This window comes from Palaemon carinicauda, chromosome 27 (assembly GCF_036898095.1).
Source record: "Palaemon carinicauda isolate YSFRI2023 chromosome 27, ASM3689809v2, whole genome shotgun sequence".
Lineage (NCBI taxonomy): Eukaryota > Metazoa > Arthropoda > Malacostraca > Decapoda > Palaemonidae > Palaemon > Palaemon carinicauda.
The window spans coordinates 48,724,053-48,748,008 of record NC_090751.1 but is presented as its reverse complement, the minus strand read 5'-3'; the positions used below and the strand labels follow the sequence as shown (position 1 = coordinate 48,748,008).

Sequence of the window (23,956 nt, the reverse complement as noted above, 5' to 3'; positions counted from 1 at the left end):
ACAATGTGACAATGTGCCTGAGTGTACCCTCAAGAAAGAGAACTCCAATGTGTGTGTGTGGGCAAAGGGAAAATGAACCGTAACCAGAGAGAAGGATCCAATGTAATACTGTCTGGTCAGTCATAAGACCCCATAACTCTCTAGCGGTAGTATCTTAACGGGTGGCTGGTGCCCTGGCCAACCTACTACAGTACCTCATGTGGTTGATTAATACCATTGCCCTCTCGGGCCAACTTTCAAGATGGTAACCTGGAGGTATATTCTCAAAATATCTTATCCCTAGCTAGATGAAGGAGACACTGGGAATGAAACCAACTTTTTCAACAGTAAATAAAAAGTTATGGTCTAGGCAATTTAGAAATACAATTACCTTGACCCTTAACCCTATGCCATTTGATGAAATCAAATGCATATTCAGAAACCAATCCTTTTACAGTACAATTTCCTATTTTGGCAAAAATACTCTTCAGAAAGACTTTTCAAAAGCCAATGATACAAAACCAAATGAAGATCATTTTTACTGCAGTTAATAAATCTGCAAGAGATATAAGTTAATAAGGGAAAGTCTTTTATCAAAGGAAAGACTGAAAATCTTTATGTATTTCTAATAAGCTAGTTCTTAGCCTCATTGAATGGTAGAGGAAGATTACTCAAGATTGTGAAAGATATAAATGTAACAATAATGGCCGTGAAGATCTTCACAAGTTTGAAAAAAGCCAAAGTAGCAAGCACAAGAAACTGTTGAAAACAATAAAAAAAAAGATGATTAGAATCTTCAAATTCACAAAGATAATGAAGAACGGAAACATATATAAAAGATAAATTTATGTAAAACAATGAAAAATTCAAAATAATAAAGGAAAAGAAAAATGGACCATAAAATCAACATTCAGTGCAACATCAAAAGAGAGTAATATTGGCGGTACCAACTTAGTGACTTTCTACACCAATCCCCTTCTTGCAATACAGTAGTCAAACACTGCTTATAACAGTTTTTATAATTTATCAATGTTAATCAAATCCATTGGAAGGTAGGGAAGTTGAATATTCCTGATAATAAAGACTAACTTTCATGTAAAAGCACTAGATTTATCAAGTTGATAAGACAAACTAATAATAAAAATGACACAGACATACAAATTACAAGAAGTAACAGCCAACATACCTTAACTCTAGCTATAACTATGTTGAGCCTTGAAGTGATAGTCGATAAAAGAGCAAGCCAAGCACTAATGGACAAGGTCTTGGCCTGGTCAGCAACACTTGCTGTTTCCTGGTCAATTTCAACCTGGCTCACTGCTTCTGCTACTCCCTGTTTTACAGTTGCTTTTATGGCAGTATAGATTTCTTCTCGAAGACTATCCAAAAAGTCAAACTTTTGAAGTCGAAGTACTCCAAATACGACAGCAATTAGTTGATCCTAAAAGAGATGAATAACATCTTTAGATTAATATTATTTAGAATGACCAAAGTTCTTTGCTGTTCCTCCTCTGGAATGGACAAACCTGACCCCTTAAATATAAAGTAAATATTTCTACAGCTTCCACTAATAATACAATCTACCCAATGTAGCATAAAGAGGGCAGGAGACATTATTGAACTTCAGTAAGTATTAAAATGACAAATTCAGAGATACTGTAATTTGTATTTTTCCGAACGATACAAACCTTTAGCTATTTATTAGGGGTTATTACTTTTAGCGAAGCTGAAAGGACGAGCCATCAAAATCTAGCGAGGGTTAACTACCCATTCCCCTAGTTAGTAGGGGTAGCTTGCTAACGCTCCCGCTCACACATCGGTGCCATGTCACATGTCATTTTTCATAATTGTCTTGTAAGAAGTCTAATAACATTGAACAAATTAATAATACAGAACAAATTTCTGGACGAGTCCCCGACCTCTAATGTCCTACTTAAATAGAACTGCAAAGCTACCACTGGGCAAAAGAACAGTTCTACTTGAGCCTTACCTATAATAATCTTGATGGAAGGGATTTCTAGGTGTCTAGGCAAAGCCTTGTTCATAAACTTCTCCCATAGCTAAAAAGCATAACTTAACCGAGAAGGCTTGCAATTCCCTTTTTCTCTTCCCCAATGCCAATGCAACTAAGAACAAAGGTCTTAACCATGGGATTCCTCAGATTGGCAGTCTCATGAGGAGATTTCATCAAGAAATGTTAGACCACATCGATGTTCAAGGTAGTACCTCAAACTCCCTACTGGGCATAATAACAATTGATCTGGATCACTGGTTACAGAATGTAGACTCTTAATTTGAAAGGGCCCAAATCTAGAGTCCAGTACGCCTGGATTTTGAGTCTTTGCAATAAACTCAGGTACGAAGCCAAGTCAGTTCCTCCCATCCCCTTGAATTGGCGATGTTGTACGAGAGACCATGTAGTTCACTGACTCTCTTAGCTAACGCTAAAGCGAGTAGGAACGCCTTCTTCAGAGTGACATTATGGTCTGTTGCATAGCGTAATGGTTCGTAGGGAGGTCCATTCAAGGACCTTAAGAACCAAACCACGATCCAAGGAGGAGGTTTTATCCGACTGGGGGTAAGAGATCTCACAACTCTGTATGAGTAGAGAAAGTTCCAACAAAGAGGAAAGGTTCACTCCATTCAACTGAAAGGCTAGGCTTAAGGCTGAGCTTTTCACTGTCGTGACCAAAAAGTGTTTTTTCTTGCGAAGATAATCAGAAAATACGCTATAACAAGAATAGAAGCATTGAAGGGAGAGAGATCCCTTCCATGACACCAACCACAAAATAGGTTCCATTTAGCCTGGTATGCCAAGGCGGGGGACTGGCGTATGTGACCAGACATTCCTTTGCATCCTGTTTTGAAAATCCTCTCTGAGAAGAGATGCAGGATAGTCTCCAGGCATGAAGCCGTAGAGACGGAACCGTCCTCTAAAAGATGTTCATGTGTGGTTGTTTGAGTAGAACGGGTCGTCGGGGTAGCTCTCTCGGGAGATCTACTAGAAGATGAAAAAGGTCCAAGAACAATTCTGCTTAATCCAAAGCAGAGCTATGAGGATCTTCATTAGGGTTTTAGATGCACTAATTCTGTAGGAAGACTCAATGACTCTTTAGCTATGGCCAGCAGCTCTTCTAGGAGAAGGACACTCCAAAATCAAACCATTGTTCTCTAGCCTTGGGTAGTGCCATAGCCTCTGAACCATGGTCTTCCACATCTTGGGTAAGAGTTCTCTTGCTTGAGGGTACACTCAGGCACGCTGTTCTGTCTTGTTTTGTTTAAGTTTTTAGTGTGTCCACAGGAGATATTTATTCTAATCTTGTTACTCTTCTTAAAAATTTCATTTTCCCTTGTTTCCTTTCCTCACTGGACTTTTTTCCTGCTTGGAGCCCCTGGGCTTTTAGCATCCTTCTTTTCCAATTAGGGTTGTAGCTTAGCAAGTAATAATAATAATAATAATAATAATAATAATAATATTATGACTCATTGGGTTCCAGTCAGGAATGAGATCCTGATGAGCTCCCTTTGACCCTCTTGGGTTGACGAAACGTGATGTACCCTTGAGGTGAGCTAATGCTAAGTCTCTCCTGGGGACAAGTACTCTCATAACTTCGTAAGAGTAGAGAAAGTTCCGACGACGAGGAAGTATCCATTCCTTTCAGTTTAAAGACGACACCTAAGGCTGAGAGGTAGCCTTTGACTGTCAAAACCGAGAGAAGCATTTCTCCCCGAAGGTACAACACCAGGAACTTTGCTATTGTTAGAATAGAGGCATCAAGGGGAGTGATACCTCATCCACAACACTAGTCACAAAAAGCCAACTACTTTGCCTGGAAGACTGACGCTGAAAATGTCTGCGGTGTCTAGACATCCTTTCCGCAACTCGTTGCTAACAGCCTCTCTGAGAGAGGAGTTACTGGACAGTTCCCAGGCATGAAGTCGAAGCGAAGCTACAGCTTTGTGGAAGTTGTTATGTGGCTGTTTGAGTAGATCGTGTCGTGGAAGAAGTTCCCTCGGAAGCTCTGTCGGAAGTTGCAGAAGGTCCGGGGACCATTCTGTGTGATGCAATAGAAGAGCTATTGGAATCATTGATAAGTTCTTGCTTACCTTGACTTGGTTGAGGACTTTTTCATCAGACAGTATGGGGGAAATGCGTACACACTTATGCTGTCCCACCGTTGTTGGAATGCATCTTGCCAAAGAGCCTGGGGAACAATAGAGCAGGGCCCTGAAGCTCAGAGCCATTGCGAATAGGTCCACAGTCAGGGAACCCCACAAAATTAAGACTGTTGGCTCCTATATGATTCAAACACTAGGAGCCCACTATCGGTGTCACTCTGCTCAGATTGTCTGTAAACACATTTCTGTTGCCAGGAATAACAAGAGCAGATAGGGACACCTTGTTGTCTTCTGTCCACTTGAGTATTTCTACTGCTAGATGGTTCTCCATGAGATTTATGTGCTGGTACCTTTCTGATTCGGACCAAAGGACGGATATGGATTGGTGCGGCATATGGGCCCACCCAATTCTTTTGAGTGGGAGGATGGGATGAGAAGGTTGGCTTCTTTGCTGAGGTTCTGTTTTGCCACCCACCATCTCAGGAGATCGGCGATCGGTGATGTGACAATGGGGAATTGGCAAACTAGCAATCGGGGACTGGAGAACAGGCAATCGGCGATCGGAGCTGAAGGGAGGTACTCAGAGATCAGAAGACATTGATCAGGGATCAGATTGGAGATTAGAAATCAATGATCGGTGATCGGAGATCAGTGATCACGGATCAGAGATCGGGGATCAGTGATCTGGGATTGGAGATCAATGAACTGGGATCAGTGATCGGATATCAATGGTTGACTATCGGATATCGGCAAGTTGACAATCAGCGACTGTCAAGCTAGCGACTGGCAATTGGGTGTTGAATGATCAACAACAAGGCGATCAGTGATCTGCCAATCGCTAAACTAGAATTGATGATCTATGATAGGCATGGTGACGATCGGCGATCGTAGGGCCGGCGATCGGCAATGCTGAGGAGACAGTTTGTGATAGGAGAGCTGTCGATCAGAGATCAGCAATCTGGCGCTCGGTGATCGGAGACCAATAGACTTCCTTGTAATAAAGAGCAATGCCTCGGAATAGTGAGCATCTTGCTCGCGATCGTAAACGTCTTGTACTTGGTCGGGTTGGCGAAACTTGTGTACCCTTGCCCTGTAGGGTGGTCAACAATACGCCAGGATTGTGATTGTTGTTCCCCTCCTTGAGGTATAGAAATTTTCCTTAAAGATTTAAAGGCAGCTCATGAATGGCAAAGGCAAGGGGCAGTGGCATTGCTCAATCAAGCAGGATAATGCCCTATAGACTGACCATATATATGAGGTACGTTCAATTAGTAATGAGAAAATGTCAGGAGAGACATTAAATAGGATTTGATCGAAATACTACTTCATGGTGAAGTACATATACATATAAAGTATTGTGCTCTATAAAATTACTAGCTGGCAACTTCTTATATTTGCAGGTTTGAGGGCAGCTTTGAACGTGATGGAACCAGTCTTATCTGGTTTGTTGATTTGTGAACACGTGTCAAGATGCAAGGAAACTTCGAGAATCTTTGCTTTTTTGGGCCTGGGGGAGGTCGCGTTCTTCCACTGAGCACTCTGACGTTTGCTCTCAGGGTCATAGGTGAACACCCAACTCTCACTGCAAGTCACTACCTTATTCAGGAAAACTAAATCAGCCTCTATCATTTCAAGAATGTCAGTGCAACATTCCACACGAAACTGCTTCTGGTCGTCGGAGAGGATCTTTGGCACGAATTTTGCACAGACTTTGTGGAGCTTCAGATCTTCAGTCAGAATTGTCTCTATTGTGCCAGTACTAATACCAACAGCTTCAGATATCATCCTCACAGATATTGGAGAGTCTTGCATCACTAACCTTTGTACTTCCTCAATGTTTTCCTTCTTGCGTGCACTTTTCGGTGCTCTAGACCTGGGTTCATCCTCAACCTGTCCATTTCCTTCAGAAAACCTGTTGAACCACCGATAGAAACTTGCTTGGCTCAACTGTTCATCCCCATAGGCCTCCTATAACATTCAATAAGCTTCTTGTTTGGTTTTCTTAAGCTTAACACAAAACTTGATGGCATAACGTTGCTCCAAGATTCACTGCATCTTGACAAATGTTCACAAATCGGCAAACCAAATAAGACTGGTTTCACCACATTCAAAGCTGCTCTCAGACCTGCAAACATAGGAAGTTGCCAGTTAGTAATTTTATAGATTATATGTATATGTACTTCACCATGAAGTAGTATTTCGATCAAATCATATTTAATGTCTCTCCTGACATTTTCTCATTACTAATTGAACGTACCTCCTACATATGATCAGCACCAAAGCCCCTCTCCACCCAAGCTAGGACTAAGGAGGGCCAGGCAATGGCTGCTGATGACTCAGCAGACAGATCTATAGGCTTCCCTAAACCCCCATCCTTAGCTCACAAGGATGTGAGATTGCAGCAACCTCAGGAACTAATGAGTTTGAGCAGGACTCGAACCCCAGTTTGTTCACCGGTCAGGGACATACCCACATCAGCCACCATAACCCTATAAGTGGCCCTGGCTCTCAAATGAAAGTTAATGCTCCTCGGTTCTTCCTGAGAGGTCGAGAGATTGCGTAGTAAGAGAACATCTCGAGTTAATGTCAAGACGTGCAACTGACTGCACACTTCTGCTATGAAGGGGGGCAGGCCTTGTCCTTCTTCTAACTGCAACTAACCTAGTGGAGGCTGGCTGAGTAAGAGTGATACAAATCGGTAAACTATGTAGTCAGTACTGCTTGTGTTGTTATAGCGAATCTCCTTAGAGATCGCTTTCGGACAAGAGACTTGTCGGTAACTACCGAACGCAACCAACAACTTCCCAAAGATAAGATTGAGATGAATCTTCGATCTATTGTTGCACGGGTAATATAGGCAAAAGTCTATCCATGGACCAGTAATACAAACCGGGGGAGGACATACATACGGGCGTAGTCCGAATTATAGTCGTATCTAAAATTCGGTTGGAGAAATGGTGAAAACATTCGTAACCGAGATTTCATCCTTCTTATGAGACGAAAAAGTTTCTATTTTTTTGTCTCCAATCAGTAAATAAAACCTGGCATAAGTACTGTATTGAATGTTCTTTCTAGAAAACGGATTCGCTTACGAGAAGTTTCAAGTTCTAGAATTTCTAAAAAACTAAGACCTTAGATCGGAAAGAAAGGAAGAAAGTGTCTATGACGGTAGATCGCATATGTAGTATGTCTGGCTATGGGAAGATAGACGAGTAATGTATAACCTGGTTTTAGATAAGTACGTAGTGTATAACCTGGTTTCTCATAAGGGATACAGATAGCCATTACAACTTATTAGAACGGAGTTCTAATTGTAACTCATGAACGTGAGCGTCAGGAATGTTTAGAGTGGCTTCCTCGTGAACGTTGAAGGTGCCCTCATGAACGTGAGAAGAGCACTGGGAATGCCCTGCTTGCAAACATGTGTGTTCCATTCATGATCGTGAGCGTCTCGTTCATGAATGTGAATCGGGCAATCGTGAACACCACCCTTGCAAACGTGAGACGTGAACGTTTTGCTTGGGAACTTGAATATCAGACATTCGTGAATGCCGTCCTAGTGTGTATATCTACATCATGAACGTGAACGTCCAGATCGTGACCGAAATCGTTTATCTCGATATCACGAGAGTAAATCTCGGGAACATGAGCTTAAATCTCTAACCTTGAGCATATAGCTTGTGATCTTAAACCCTTATTTAAATGCCTTCGGAAAGAAGAACACTGAGACCGTAATAATCTCTGGTCTCATGAGCATGAAGCTCTAGAGTTAGAATGCCTTCATAAAGAAGAGCGCCAAGATCATGATAACTATCAATCTCTCATTTCATCTCTGGATTGTCGCAAACGACATTCCAACGCTGACCGACCAAGAAGACGAGTTGATGAGTCTCATCCCTGTGATCACTGATCAGAAGAACTTCTGATCTCATAATTGGATTGTCGCGAAAGACATCCTGACTGACCAGGAAGACGAGGTGATGAGTCTCATCCCTGTGATCGATGATCATATGAAGCTCTGTCCACCTGGAAACCGTCTACAACAGCTAGAGGAAGCTGGTTAGCCTACGGGCTGGAAACATTCGTAAGGGGAGAGTCAATGGTCTATAAATCAGAAGACGATGCCACAGGATGGCGAGAAGGCTTGTCGTCAGCAGGAGGCAATCCGGAGGGCGATAGAACGTTGCAAATGCCCAGGGCAAAGTTGGCAACAAGCTAAGAATCCCTCTCAGCCCCACGTTTAAGGAGATGCTGAAGCGTTTCCTTCAAAGGGGAAGAATAAATTCCCAAGGACAGCTAAGCCAGCAAAACATCTGAAATAGAGAAGGGCATCTTAGCAGCAAAAGGAGAAGTTGTTTCTCTAGAGGAAGCAATAACACCCCCAAGTCCATGAGATCGCCCAGGAGTTAAAGGGACTACGCTTCTACTCGGTCATTCCCAGGAGGAAGATGGTCGAGGAAGAGCTTCAGATAGAGGTGTAGGAGAGCGCATAGAACAAGAGGAGAGCGCATAGAACAAGAGGAACTCGCAATCGCTCTGCCTCCAAGTTAGACACTGAGAGAGCGATTGCACTTAGCCTTCTTCCTGCATTGCCCAAACTTCTTCCACTGGGTGGCAGACCATTCCCTACACTCGTTACAACTCCACCGACGACATGAAGCCCGCAAGGGCGACCCTCATAACCAGGGCATGATCGCATAGGAGCGTTAATGAAGAACCACAACTACACCGAAAGTAAACTTAGCATAAAATGAACATGAACAACAATGTTCGTCAATGTCTATGGCAACCTAGAGGAGTAGAGAAAGAGGAGACAACCGCTCTCTAGAAGCCAAAGAGAAAAAGTGACTAGTTCACACCTCTGTGAGTATATATACAGGTGGCTGGTACCACTAGCCATTCCTTACCAAGGCTCTGGGTAGGGTTGCCACCTTACACCAAAAAGTCTCATTGGGTGTGGGCGCTTTCCAGCTTTGCCGAAAGATACATCCATATATAAATAAAGGAAGGTTTGTTAGTTTAGTAAAAAAATCACAATTTTCAAAATCTATGCTGCACAGTGGAGTCTGCTGATAAAGTACGAGGGGGTTATACACTACAGGTGGCAGTGCGAGTATTTGAGAATATCTGGTCTTTTTGGCAAGATGATCAAACAGCTCACTAGATCTAGCCATAGGTCTGTGAACCAATCCTTCTGAGGCCATCCTGGCATTGGACAAGCTTCGGAACTTAGTACCTGTCAAATCATTGAGTAAGGGGGTAAATTTTGTTATTCAGAAAGGTTGCAAACCTGTCTAGTGTCAGTTTCCCATGCACTTTCCACAGGTCTTGGCACACCTGAGAATGCTGACCACTCCACAAGGATGATCTGGTATAGTACAGTGAGTGAAAAAAATGTAGTAGAGTTATTTAGGGTGTAGGCCGACCACTCTTAAGCAGCAGTTAGCTGCTGAGGGTGACAGTGAGTCAACTGACACTAAAGCACCACTATTTTGTGGTTTTTCTTAGTTCTGCGGTGGTCTCTCTTAACTAACCCTACTAAAAATCTAGGGTTGACTGTAGAATATGAAAAAGGAGACATTAAAGCTATCAGCTCTCCTAAATAAGTCATGGAGGGCCTACCTGAAAGATGTAAGGTAGCTCAAGACTTGTGAAGGTCAAACATATTGTCAGCAGATCTGAGGGATACTTACCCCTAATGCATACTCTTGGGGGACTGCACCAGGGGCGGCAGCAGCACACGCACCCACTGAGGACACTAATGCAGCAAAAGACTTCTTCAATGTCTTCTTGACCATTGCCATGATAGACACCGCCAAAGGCTTAGCTCTCTCTTTCCTTACCTTTCCTATCAAGGCGTACTCATGCCACTGCACAGGCAGCCACAATCTGCACTCTGCACATTAGAATGAATGTGAACAACTATGCCCCCAACATGAAGCACAGTAACAGTATAGATCTACAACTGATTGCAATGTCCACTCTTCCCAAGCCAAGTAGAAATCTCTTGCTTATTCACTCCCATTCTGCAGACTCCAACAACTAATAGCATTAATTTCCAGCAAAAACAAAATGAAAAGTTTGATCAGCAGCCAAAACAAAACTGAGCTATTCAGAATAGTGAGGTTGGTGGGGGCTCTCTCATCTACACCCTCCAACGATCATTTACCACTTGTTAAATGATTCTAACAGCAGTCTCAAGCTAAACAATGATAGTTTTAAGTTGCGTAGGAACAAAAGGCTTGTACTACTACTCTATGCAGTCAACATTTTTGCACTGACAAAAAAATTATAGGATTCTGATAAACAAAGAAAATCAAAATATTTTGATAAAGTGTTAACTCAAAATGTTAAAATCTATGGCTGAAGTACAAGACAATCATATTACAAAAGAGGAATTGGTTGGACAAGCTTCGAGAAGGGTGAGGAAAATTTAATCACAAAAACAGTAAATAAGTAAGTGGTAGGATACATCCCTAGAAGAATGATCATGATCTTGTAGAAAAAAAGGTGATAATGGGAAGAACTAAACCTGATGGAAGTGCAGGAAGAAAGTGGAGAGTACATGAATGTAGAAAACTCCACAACTAACCCCAACAAGGGAAGATCTGAGGTAAAAATGTTAATGATGATGATGATGATTGCTGAATAATACATACTATAAAATAACAACCTAAAGCAAAAATGTATATCTAGCTACCCTATCAAAATTAACACATACTTCTTCAAGCAAGGGTCTAGTATCTTCAAGTGGTCTGTTGAGATCTTCCGTGATGTACTTTATGAAATCTGCTGAAACCATCTTGTCAATTAATTTCTCATGTTCACTGAGCTCTGAACTTAGGTGCCTGAAAAAAAAATTAGAATTACTAACAGCATTTGACAAAACATCTGAGAATATAAAAAGAGGGGGATCTTTCCCTCTAAAATACTAATTGGATTTGACAATCCCCTCTAAATTACTAAGAATTGACAAACCTTAGTATATAACAAGAAAAAATCAACCTCCCTCCCTCACTCTATTTTTTTTGTACTTTCATTCTATATTTTCCAAAAATGTGAAGCTGAAACGACATCTACTGCTCCAGTGTATATGGGGAGAACAAGGAAAACTACATTTTCTGAGGTTTTAACAATTACAGTACTTTACTTTAAATGAAACCACTTACTTTAAACTTCGTATCGTATTGAGTTCTGTATGAAGAAGATCTTGCGTTGTGGAAATAAGGTCTAGAGCTGCTGTGAATTCTTGCCGTGCTAACATGACTTGTATAGTGGACTGTACCTCTCTCACTGCACTCATCACCTCTAACTGTAAAAAAAAAAATGCATTATAATACTGTACTACTGTTGTTTTAATAATCAAAGTAATCAGCATTTTACAATAGAGAAACATTGTTTATTATCATGAATAAAACCCTGAATGAAGGATACTGGTTAAATAACTGATAATTTAAAAAGATTAGAACTTCATTCAACATATTTTCTAAATAACTAGCAGTCTATTAAAAAAGGATAGACTTCAATGTACAGTATATACTAAATATGAAAATTATCATATGTACAGTTGTTGTTGGAATGCATCTTGCCAGAGAGCCTGGGGACCCAGGACGGAAAGGTAGTAGAGCGGGAGCCTGAAGTTCAGGGTATGTTGCAAATAAGTCGGGGAACCCCACAAAGTCATGACTTTTGCTGGCTTACTAGATGATTCAAGGACCACTCGGCTCGGAGCCCACTATCTGAGTCACTCTGCTCAGATTGTCTGTGAACACATTCCTCTTGCATGGAATGAATTGGGCCGACACGGACACATAGTTGTCTTCTGTCCATCCGAGTATCTCTACTGCTAGATGGCACAGGGTGTGCAAAAAGAGACTGCTTTGTTTGTTTATGTAAGCCAACTAACGTCTTGTCACTTATAAACACCACGAAGTAACCCGCCACAAACTGCTGGAAATGTTGGAGGGATAGGAAGGCTGCCCTCATCTCCAAGAGATTTATATACCGATACCTTTCTGATTCGTACCAAAGGCCAGAGGTGGTATGGTGCAGCAAGTGTCCCCCCCCTCTTTAGTGCATAAATTCTGGGGGGGGGGAGAGAAGGTTGACTCCTTTGCATAGGTTCTCGTCTGCCACCCACCACCTGAGGTCCGTCTGTTCCTCTAACCCTATCAATCGCTTGCTTGATTCTAATTTGACTTGAACCGCCATTGGAGTGATCGGATCCTGATATGGCAATTGGGAACTAGATGGGCCAGAGATGATAGGTAACCTACGAGACACAACAAAGGCTGGCCTGGAAATTCTTCTCGCTAGAGGAAGGGTCCTACTACCTTCCTCAGTCTCTGTACTCTGTTATCTGATGGGAAGACTTTCTGCTGATCGGTATCTATGATCATACCTAAGTGTACCAGTTTTAGAGAGGGGAGCAGGGATGACTTCTCGAGGTTTACCATGATCCCCAGATCTTGTCAAAGCACTAGAAGTCAATCTCGGTGCTGAAGAAGGGTAGCCAAAGAGTCTGCTAGAATTAGCATTGTCCAGATACCCGAGGATATGGATGCCGATTCTGTGCGCCCAAGATAAGACTAGGACAAATGGAAGACCTGGGGTGCCATGGAAAAACAAAAGCACAGCACCTTGAACCAGTATTGCTTGTTGTCGAGTATGATCATTATATACTTCCTTGAAAAGGGATGGACTGAGATCTAGAAGTATACGTCCTTGATATCCAGTGTACACATGAAGTCCTGTGGTCTTACCACTTGTCTGACCGTGTCTGCTCTCTCCATCTTGAATGAAGTTTGTCTGACAAACTTGTTCAGCCCCAGAGATCGATGCCTAGTCTCCAGCCTCCAGACACCTTTTTCACAAGAAAGAGTGAACTGAGGAAACCTGGTAATCTGTCGAGGACCTCTTGGAGAGCACCCTTCTCCAACATGGTCTGGACTTCAGTCTGAAGGGACAGCTCCTTCGCGGATCCCTTCACGTAAAGAGCTTGATGGGACTTTATCCCAAGTCATTGGAGGGAGAGATTGTATGAACGCGACGCAATACCTTGAATGGATCACCGAGACCGTCCAAGGCTCGGCCCCGAGCTGCAGCCACCCCAACCAGCAGCTTTGCGGCCATCCACCCCACAAGTGGGCAGGTGGAAGGACTGCCCATCCTAGAGGGTGCGGCATCGATTCCCTTACCTCCATGGAAGAACTTGGACCCTTTACGCTCTTGGTCGGGAAAGTCTCTTAGACACCCTTTGTGACAAAGCATATGTGGTCGTCATAGCCCTACTTGTCAGCCGTTTCAACTGAGGCTGCTTCTGTGGCGGAGCACAATAGGGCCTCAATGTGAAGGCCCTATGGATAGGAAACTCTTGGTTAGACTTTCTCCATCTCTCTGTCACCCACTTGTGGGACCTGCTGATGAAAACTCTCAATTATTTAGTTCCAAAGACTAAGGATGGTATTGGACCACACGTTAACCACCTAGTGGGAAAGGAACTCAATTGTCCTAGCACCAGGCAATAGAAAGGTCTCCATTGACTTCCTGGTGAAGTCACAGGAGCAGTCCTCAGTCCTACTTAGGTGACCCACTTACCCCAACCAAAGGTCCAGCCACGAAATATCCTTCATGGCATACTTCGTGACTTTCTCTTGGTTGATGATCTCCAAAGCCGAGAATGAAATGGGGAGTCCAGTCAGTCTCTTAAAGGGGACTCCTCTTGTCAATGCCTCTACACAATGGTCCAGAGGCAGGGCTGTAAAAGGTTCATTATAAAATCTCGTAATACCTCCTCTGCTGCACAAAATGTGGCAGGAGGAGTTCCGAGGAGAATCCTGAATGGAAAGAGCTGGGAGAGCCAGTGATCTGAGCAAGTGCCTTCCTCCGTGCACTCTTCAACCCCTTGGGCAAGGGGAAAGCTGTACTGGCCCTAAGAGGTCTCCAGGTGCCATAGACATGGTCTAGGACTGTGTCTTTGCCATTTTGAGGGACTGCTGATGGATTAGAAAAGCTGTTAATGGCCCTAATGCAGACCGAGACCTACCAAAAGACATGCTCTGACTCATTCTGCTCTGCTTCCATAATTTTGGGCTAGCAGCTCCATACAGATGATCGTCCTCAAGATTGAAGTTGTCAGCCACCTCCGAACTCTAACCCTTAAGAGCACGGAGTGGGTCGGAGTCGTCAGGATAGGCGGCTGAAGAGATGGCTCTTACCAATGTCCTGGGTAAGGGAAGGGAAGCTCCTCTTGACCTCTCTTGCCGAGGTTCGGAAGCTTTTGCCGAGGACTATGGGATGGTTTTCGAGTCCTTCAGCTCCTTACAAGGAGGGAGGTGTTCCTTCCAAAGAGAAGGCTTAGAGCCCACCTCTTTCCTGGAAGGACGTTGTTCCTCTCTTGAAGGAGGAATCACATCTGACTAAGCAGTCTTCTTAGGGATGGACGGAGCTCTGGGTGGACCACCTCAATGGGAGAGAGGTGGAAAGTATCCGTCATGAAGACCTACTTATCCTCCAGAGGGAGAGTCGGCCTGATCCTATTCCACTTACCAAATGGTCATACCGGTGTCACATGTACCTGTGGAAGATTCTCAGACCTACCTGGATCTGCTGCTCCCTGTTTCCTCTAAAGGAGCCCGGCCGGGATGCCAATATATGAGGGTATACGACGAAAAACACAAAATCCTGAAAAAATTCACTGAGCTTCAAATGCCAATGGAGAATCTATATACGAAATATTTTGTCAAAATTCCTCTTACTTTCACAGGTACAGGCTAATTAGGAAAAGTAACCCAATAAACCAAAAACATTGACTCCTGCAAGAAAATGCAGTATTTCTTCTTTTATCATAAATTTTAACACTTATTGCATATTAATATAAAACAAATTATGACCAATGGCATCTGTATAGATTCCATGAGGCACAAGATGAAGTATTACACAGAAATTGCACCCTTCGACCTTCAGTGATAGCACAAACCTCAGAGTCAGTACACTTTTTGAGTTTGACCGCTGACATTCACTCGCTTTAACGTCTGTTTTTCTTTGGTTTTGGCAAGAATTTCATTATACCAAACAGGAAAGATAATTTTAACATCTCACTAACATAAAAAGAAAATTTGCTTTGATAAGAGTTCAGAACTGGGTAATATGGGCGATATTAGCGGAGTTTGTGAAGGAGAGAGATGATGAAGGAGAGACAGTCTCGCCTAAAGAAGCAAGATATTGAGCAAAGGGATCTTCATTTGTGATTAAATTATGTTAAATAACTTTGTTTTGGTTTATTTATATCCAAAAAGGAACATAAAATTCATAATAATCCTGATTTATTAATAGTGTCTTTGTAAAAATACCAAGAAAAACTGAGCGCCCGTATCTCAAAACTATACTTATTGACCTTCAAATTCTATCTTCTCCCTTAGTTTTAAAGATATAGCACTGAAATTTGGTATATAACTTAGAAAGACATTATAAAATAATCAAATGTAGACCTTTTTTCTCATTTTTTCATAGTTTTCTTAATTTTTTCCCTAATTTTTAGGGTTTATTTTTCACCATAATGAAAAATTTATATCTAGCAAAAAAATTACTTTTAGAAAAATTGGAGGTCTACATCAGGTCTATATACGGTAGTAATCCCAGGTCTTAATATCAATTATCAAGGGAGGAGATAGAATTTGAAAAGCACTCATTTTCAAGATAAATCACCCTGGCGTCACAAAACAAAGGTCAGAGGAAAAAATCCTAGCAAGTTTGGAGATGTCCTAAGTCCCCTTATTAAGTGGTATGAATATCAAAGTCCTGTCCTTAAGAAATGGCAATAACCAGCCAGCCCCCTATAGGAGGGATAAGGGAACCTCCGAAGAGGGCCTAGAGAGTCCTAACCCTTTGGACCGCCATCTGGGGTTAGATGGCGGGGGGAGAGATCTGGGGAGGTTTGCTGATGTTTCCAGGGGAATCCTAGGTGCGCTGGCCATAGAGTGCACCTTCCCGCATGACAAGCTGGCAGGAGGATCCTAGGAAAGGGTCAGAGCCTTAGGTCTGGGAACCTGAAAAGGAGGGATGTTAGATCTCCTACCTGGTAGGTCTGGCACTAGCCTGACAGCTGGAGCCTTTGACAGGCGTTGATACCTTAAAGTGCAAGGCCGTTGGAACTTCAAGGGTTCCCTATTGAGGGGGAATGGAGCTGGTCCTCCACAATGCAGGGGTTCCTTGGTCACTGATACCTGGTTACCATACCTGGCCGATGTAGACTTCTCTTGGGAGAGTGGTAACCGTTGACGATGTTCGTAGATTGGTGGAGGGCAATGGGTGTCGTCCCCACAACACTCATGCAGGGGGCGATGGTCTGGAACAGACCTGGAAGGATAGAGAGTCATATACTCACCTCACCTTGGTGAGTGACGATCCCTTCCTGGTGATTGGCACTTTCGTGCCAGCAGGTGACAAGGCAAAGAAGGTTGGTCTAGGTAACCAATGCGATGGCGAACGATGAGGTGCTGATATGCGGCGAGTTGGGAAACACCAAGGAGGTGGTGAATGACAAGCTCTGGGATAGTCACGAGGCTCTGGAGAATGACGAGCATGAGCCTGACGGTAACGAGATTGACACTGGCAATCTAGCGAGAGGGAAGTCCTGATAGGCAAGGTGATGATCACGAGGTGACAAGTGACGATCGTCCAAAGACAAGTGACGAGCAGCTGGCGAGTGAGGAGAACCCGAAGGCACAAAACAAAGGTCCTTAACAGAACTGAAGAGACGTCTCCTTACCGCAGGGGGAGGAGATCATCTAGTGTGGCGAGGAGCAATGAACTCTTCAGCATGACGAACCTCCCGAGGGAAACGCTGGCGATGGCAAGGTTTCTCCGGAGAGGGAACCTGTTCTGACGGGGTCAAAGGAGATCTATATTGGTCTCTCAAAGATCTTTGGCAATGAGTCTCTATGGGAGTTCTCACTCGCAGATGAGAGATGACCACCAGCAGGAGAAAAACACCTCAGACTTTGCTCTGGCCCTGACGGAGGAGTATGCTCAGAAAGGAGGGAAGCCCCTTCTGCAAATAAAGTGGCAGAAACTCCGGGGTCGCCAGGAACAGCACTCCTCGGCGACGAATCCAGCTCCGAAGAAGTTGATGTCCGCTTCCTTTGGGTACCCAGATGGAGGAGCTCCAACAATACCTCCTTTGATGGGGGACCAGTAAAACCCAGTGATTGCCAGACCTGCAAAAAGTCAGAAAAAGAGCAGGCGCCACCCAAGGGAAGGGGCCGAGCTGATTCTTCAGGGGAAGCAGTACTGTCCCTCGATCCCCAAGGTTGACCTGGAGTTAAACGGTCTGCGATTCTACTTGACCGTTCCCCAACGGGGAAACAAATTAAGCAGACGCTTTGAGAAGAGATTAGAGGGACAATGAGGAAGTCCGAGGCTTTTCGACTTCAAGGAAGATCCCGAAGGCAATGAATCGCTCTTGGACTTCTTGCACCTACACCCAAACCTGTCCCATTGGGAGGCAGACCACTCTCGACAATCAGGACAGATATCCTGATCACACCACCGGCCTCTACATGACAGACAAAAGTGGTGTAGGTCCATCTCTATGACAGACATAAAAGTACCGCAGGTATGTGGCCCCCAGGTCCAGGACAGATGCAGTCAATGTTAAGTTTAAAAAGGCAATGAAGGAAGAGAGCGGCAGTGTCTGTTCTCTTCCAAGCCAAAAGCAAAGTGGGTGCTCAGTCCACTTATGTGAGTGAGCGGTTTTAGCCAGCTAACCCCCACCCCTCCAGCTAACAAGTGGTTTGGGTAGTTATGCCTCGGTAAAATTCTTATGGCTCGTCTTCCAGCTTTGCCGAAAGTAATACCCCTATAAATAACAAGGGTTTGTATTGAGTGACAGAACAAAAGACTGTTCAAAGCTCCCTACGAGCATTCATCATCCCACCGAGAGGGAAACCAAACTTTGCTGAGAAGCTTTTTTTGTCACAGGTAGGATTCAATATTGACATGAAGAGAGTGCCTGAATTGTTTCTGCTCTCTTGATGAAGCCGAGAAGAGAAACTGTTATAAGGGAAATACCTTTATGATACACTTCTGCTACATAAGCAAGAGGCTTGTGTGTCAGTGCCTTGAGGACAAGGATCATCCCATTACAAGACTAAGTCCAGAGTAGGCAGGACTATTCGAAGCTCTCTTCGAGCATGGACCATTCCCCCAAGGAGGGTAGGCAGGCAAGGAAGTCCACAATCTACTGATAGGTGCTCTGGCAGAAAAGACATGTTTTCTATGTCCCTCATCATAGTGTGTCTTTCTCCCAACCTACCCAATAGCTAACAGAAAAGGATACCACTCAACTTATGGGCCCCAATATGTCCACCCGAAGGGACTGGGAATGTGGATGACTACGTTCCACCCTACCTGAACAGTGTAGATACTTGGTCACGGGAAGGACCATTAACTGCTTCCAGCATGTAAGAAATATTTGTCATAGTGAGCTCACAGTCTGTCTCACTAAATTCTGGGGAAACAGTAATCAAGTAAGCTCTGTCACACTATTCCCTCTTCTTGAGAATGATCGTGGCTTTCAAGGGCAGTATATTTTCTATCCTTACCTGGCCTAAGGTGGTGATGATTAATCTGTGCGGGACCAATCACTTGTAACCAGTGCTACAACAAAAACTGTCAAACTGGGATCATGCTCATGACCCCAGAGGAATCAGTCAGCGGATGAACTTCGTTATTCCCTTAGGGCAGGAACAGGGAAAACCAGACTTGGTGGAGCTCTACTTAAGGCTTATTCATATACTGGCCAAACTTTCTGCAAGGCTTACTAGGACAGAGCCACATGTCTACCCATGGAGTCACTTTCAAGAGCAACCAGTGCAAACACTCTAGGAAAGGAAAAAGAAAAAGTACAGTAAAAGCATTAATCAGCCAAAAGACAAGGGCACAGGGAAGTACGTCAGTACAGCACCGTGGCCAAAGTCAAAGTAACAGTTGCTCCTCCTGTTGGGCAAGAGGGGCCTACCTACCACCAGACAGGTAACAATGTTTACCTCGTTAAAAGTCTCTCAGCTTCGTTGATGTCATGCTCTATAAAAGGGAGATGGTTTGTATTTGTGTTGAAACAAATTGTAAAATCCTATATAGTTGAAAATATTTCATTAAGTTAACACACTGAAATGCTAAAGAGGAACAAGACATGCTATAAGTACAGTACCTTTTTACAAACTGATAAAATATTTTCCCTTCTTCTAGGTAAGGATAGTGTCTTTACAGGTTCAATCACAGCCTCTTGACGTAAAGTAGTAATTCCTCTCCTAAAAAGATAAACACACTGAATCTATGTAACTGAATTTTTAAGAAAAACTCTGATATGATACCAACTATTACAAAGAATATAATCGAATTAAACATAACTCCAGTCATTAGTCTTGCTACAAAATGATGACTTAGATTAGAATATCTAAAAGAGGGTTTGAAAAGATTCAATGTTTCAATTACTTTTGTAAAAATAATACTAACAATCAGCATATAAATTATGCTCACCTTAAAGTTGACACAGCTGCATGGTTGAGCTGTAGTTGCTCCATCTGAGCATTTAGATAAGTCATAGTATCAAAAAAGGCAGAAGACTTTCTTGATATCTGTCTACTCATGTCCATTTCAACAGTCTCCAGGTAATGAAAGAGCTAAAAGGGAGAAAATAATAAATTATTATATTTGTTTGTCTATATTGATGAAACAGTCACAAAATAAACTATGAACAATTTTTTCTCCTATATTATATTTACAACTGGTTTGGATAATACATAAGCTCAGATAATTGATAAACTATTGAAATATAAATAAATACTTCTCAACAAATCATTTTTGAGCAATTGTTCAGTGTTGGGAGTACCCTTTTAAAGGGGAGTTATCAGGAAAGGCAGTCTTTATGAGCAGCCAGAGAAGCATTAGACAAGATCTGAACTCATTAAAATATCACAAATTTCAAAATTAATTTGTATTTTTTATAACTACAGTATACAAAGCTGAGTCCTTTCAAAGGATATTGATTCAAGTGTAGCTGGAACCCAGGAGTTAAAACTGATAGCAAGGTGTCGGCAGTAGCCAGTCATTACTGGCCGGTGGCAGGGAAGCCCAGCCCCCTTGCTGGTACACTGAAATGTCACTTTGATTGGATATGGGACTTTCAGAAGAGGTAATGGCAGGAAGCGGAGTTAAAGGACTCAGGTTTGTATAGTCAAGGAAAATACAAATTACCTTTAAAATTTTTTCCAGCACATGTGCAAACCTTTGTCCTTTAATGGGAAGCTCAGCCTTAGATGAGAGGAAGTCCCTATTACCAAACTGGCTCACCAAGATTGCAGGATTGCTGATCTTAAGAGTTGATACGGTACAGAGAATAGCATCCTAAACACCTCGCGAACCTGGGTCGAAAGTACCATCATGTTCATGACTCAGACAACCAAATCAGCTACAAAAAGGAAATATAATTTTCTTAGACTAGTTCGTCTGTCAAGTAAGACATAATCAATTTGGTGGCTTTGCCTGAACATAACCACCCTCGCCCTCATAAGAACACTTCAACATCAATAGAAAATATGCTAGCTAAGATGAAGATTCAAACAGTTATACCCTAGGAAAGAAGAGAGGAAAAGGGGACAGGCCCTTCACTTTCGACCTAGAATGACGTACAGTGGTACCTCTACATACGAATGTCCCAACATATGAATTTTCCAACATACGAAGTAAAATTCGACCAAATTTCTGCCCCGACATCCAAAGTGTTGCTCCAACATACAAAGTAAACATTAAGCCATTGAGCATCGAGTGCTCAGTTCTCTGTTCTTGTGTGTATCATGTGGTTGTCCTCTGTTAGGTCTGTTATTAACATTGCTTATTTTCTTCCTTTTCTCACATTTCCTTTTTGATTTTACCTATAATCATGGTGCCTAAGAAGCTAAGTTTCAGTACAGAAAGAAGGCAATTCTTTCTTTAGAAATGAAGCAAGAAATTATAGAAAAACATGAGAGCAGTGTGCATGTGAGTGATACTGTATGGCTAAACAATATGGCCGGAATAGGCCTATGATCTCGAGGATCATCAAGCTGAAGGCAACCATTAAAGCAAATAACCATCGAAGGGGATCACCATTATTACAAGACATCGTAGCAATACCCTGGAAGAGATAATACGCCTTTTGTTGATAGGGATAAAGGACAAAGAGATTGTTGGCAACGATCATTTGTGAGAAGGGCCAGCGTAAGTGAAGCAAAGAAAACCAAGATAGCATTAACAAGCTCTTTTAAATAAGACTTCTCTCTTTTTCTGTTTCTCTCTAAACATAGCATTAACAAGTTCTTTAAATAAAATCTCTCTCTCTCTCTCTCTCTCTCTCTCTCTCTCTCTCTCTCTCGTTCTTCTTCGCTGTTAGTGTTAAATACGTCTATTTTTTTTTTCCGAGAGAGAGAGAGAGAGAGAGAGAGAGAGATTAAACAAAAATGTGTTTACAGTACATATGATTTTTAACAGCATCAATGAGTTGAAAAACAATTAAATGTAACTAAGAAAGTAATAACAGCTAATCTGAATTCCTTTATTAACTAAAACAAAATTTTGATACAAACACACTCGTGTGCGTATGCACAAACACACACACAGGTGCAAGAATTGCTACGCAGTAAGAGAGACGGTCGGGGAGGTAGAGATGGTGACTGCGATAACATACCGTAACTCGTCACTGAAAGTGATGAAAATAAAAAATAAAAAGAAAAAAAATGTAAAAAATATGAAATATAAAAACAAAAACAAAAAAATAAATAAGCTATGTTAGATTAAAATTTCCGTAGTGTAAGTTACGGTATGTTATCGCAGTCACCATCTCTACCTCCTCGCCGATCGTCTCCTCGTGCGTGTGTGTGTTTGCGCATACGCACACGAGTGTGTTTGTACCAATATTTGTTTTAGTTAATAAAGGAATTCAGATTCGCTGATATTGTTTTTTTACTTACATTTAACTGTCTTTCAACTCGTTAATGCTGTTAAAAATCATACGTACACAACACATTTTTTTTCAATCTCTCATTTTTGTTTAATCTCTCTCTCTCTCTCTCTCTCTCTCTCTCTCTCTCTCTCTCTCTCTCTCTCTCTCTCAGAAAAAATTAATAGACGTCTCTAACACTAACAGTGAAGAAGAACAAAGAGAGAGAGAGAGAGAGAGAGAGAGAGAGAGGAGAGAGAGAGAGAGAGAGAGAGAGAGAGAGAGAGAGAGAGAGAGAGAGAGAGAGAGTATTTATTCAAAGAAGGTGTTAACACCATGTCTACCTTCTCGCCGATCGTCTGTCTCCTCCTGGCGTTGCAAATCCTACACCTGCGTTGGCCTGTCTCTAAGGTAAAGTGGCAATAAAGCACATTTTTTATTTATTATTTCTTTATAATTATCTTTTTTACATGCTAAATTCATATCATGCAGATATGTTATTGTTATGTGTAATTATGTGTAGCCATTTATTAAGGATTTATTATGGGTTTTTAGGCTGAGGAACGAATTAAATGAATTACCATGTATTCTTATGGGAAAATTCATTTCTACATCCGAACATTTTCTACATCCGAAATCGGTTGTGGAACGAATTAAATTCGAATGTAGAGGTACCACTGTACCTGCTATCTTAGAAGTGATATTTTTCATCCTGTAAAAGAGCTAGGGTTACTTCACCAACGGCTGAGGAACAATCACAGGTCCAAGTGAAACCATGTCTACAGACATGCAAGTGCTTTCCCGCAAATAATGAGCAGTAAAGGTGGCCACCACTTCCATAAACCAGGTCTAAAACTTGGGCCCTTGAAAGATTTTTCTTGAAGCTAACTCCTCTGATCTCATGGGCACCTACCTTAATGGGGCCAGAGTAGCAATCCCCTGATCCTGAGGAAGTTCAAACAAATGAGTCCTGCATTACATAAGAATGCATTTACTTTAAAAAGGCTGACGGTAGGGTCTTGGAAGTGCCTCCCTTTAGGGAGCCTTTACGAGCTGAAACCTGCATATCAACCTGGTTGAATGCCTCCTTGGCTAGCTTGGACCAAAGTCACTGTCTCAAACCCTGGGGAGCACAACACTCAAATCTATAGCAGCCTTCCTACCTTTCATCGGAGATATGGGGGCTTCCTATGGCCCGTTAGCCTTTCTGATCAAGGCCAGGACATGCAAAAAGGATGATTCGAACTCTGCCTCCTTTGGATCAGTCTCAATAAAAAGAGCCTATTGGAAACATCCCTGTCTGGTGTTTTGCTGGACAGGAGATCGAGTCCCTCTCAAACTTGATAGTTCCTTGTACTGCCTACAACCTCATCATTCTTATAAGCTAAGGATGGGAGGCTTAAGAGAGCCTATAAGTCTACCTGCTGAGTCATCAGCAGCCATTACCTGGCCCTCCATGGTCCTAGCTTGGATGGAGAGGGGCTTGGGTGCTGATCATATAGATATATGGTCAGTCTCTAGGGCCTTGTCACTGTCCCTTTCCTCTGCCATTCATGAGTGGCCTTTAAACCTTTAAACTGAATCAGGTAAGTCATCACCTCAGGAGAGCTCTGTCCTCTCTTTAAAGGAATCATACTGTCTTCCTCTTGTCCTGACACCATACCCAGCTGGTACTGAAGAGGATTGGATACCAAAAATTGTCTCGGTTCCCCTTAACCAGGGAGTCCCGTGCAAGAGTCAATCTGCCACTACTCTTATCCGTCTTGTCTCCCAAAGAGACCAACAGAGAAGGGTCAGAAGGAAGAGTACTAGGGGTTGAAAGAGGAAGTCCAGCCAATCTCTTTGACCTCGAGAACTAACCAGAGGGTAAAGAATCACGCT

The 23,956-nt window shown here is 42.6% G+C and overlaps 1 protein-coding gene across 1 annotated transcript in view; it reads right to left on the bottom strand.

Annotated features, from left to right (window-relative positions):
- Positions 1 to 23,956, bottom strand: part of scat (VPS54 subunit of GARP complex scat) — a 205,222-nt gene that overhangs the window by 112,326 nt on the left and 68,940 nt on the right. The window contains exons 8-12 of the mRNA XM_068351075.1: positions 19,639 to 19,781; positions 19,310 to 19,409; positions 11,268 to 11,410; positions 10,820 to 10,946; positions 1,166 to 1,420 (exon numbers count right to left, since the gene is read on the bottom strand). Coding sequence (XP_068207176.1) covers positions 1,166 to 1,420; positions 10,820 to 10,946; positions 11,268 to 11,410; positions 19,310 to 19,409; positions 19,639 to 19,781 — 768 coding nt within the window. The remainder of the gene's footprint in view (positions 1 to 1,165; positions 1,421 to 10,819; positions 10,947 to 11,267; positions 11,411 to 19,309; positions 19,410 to 19,638; positions 19,782 to 23,956) is intronic.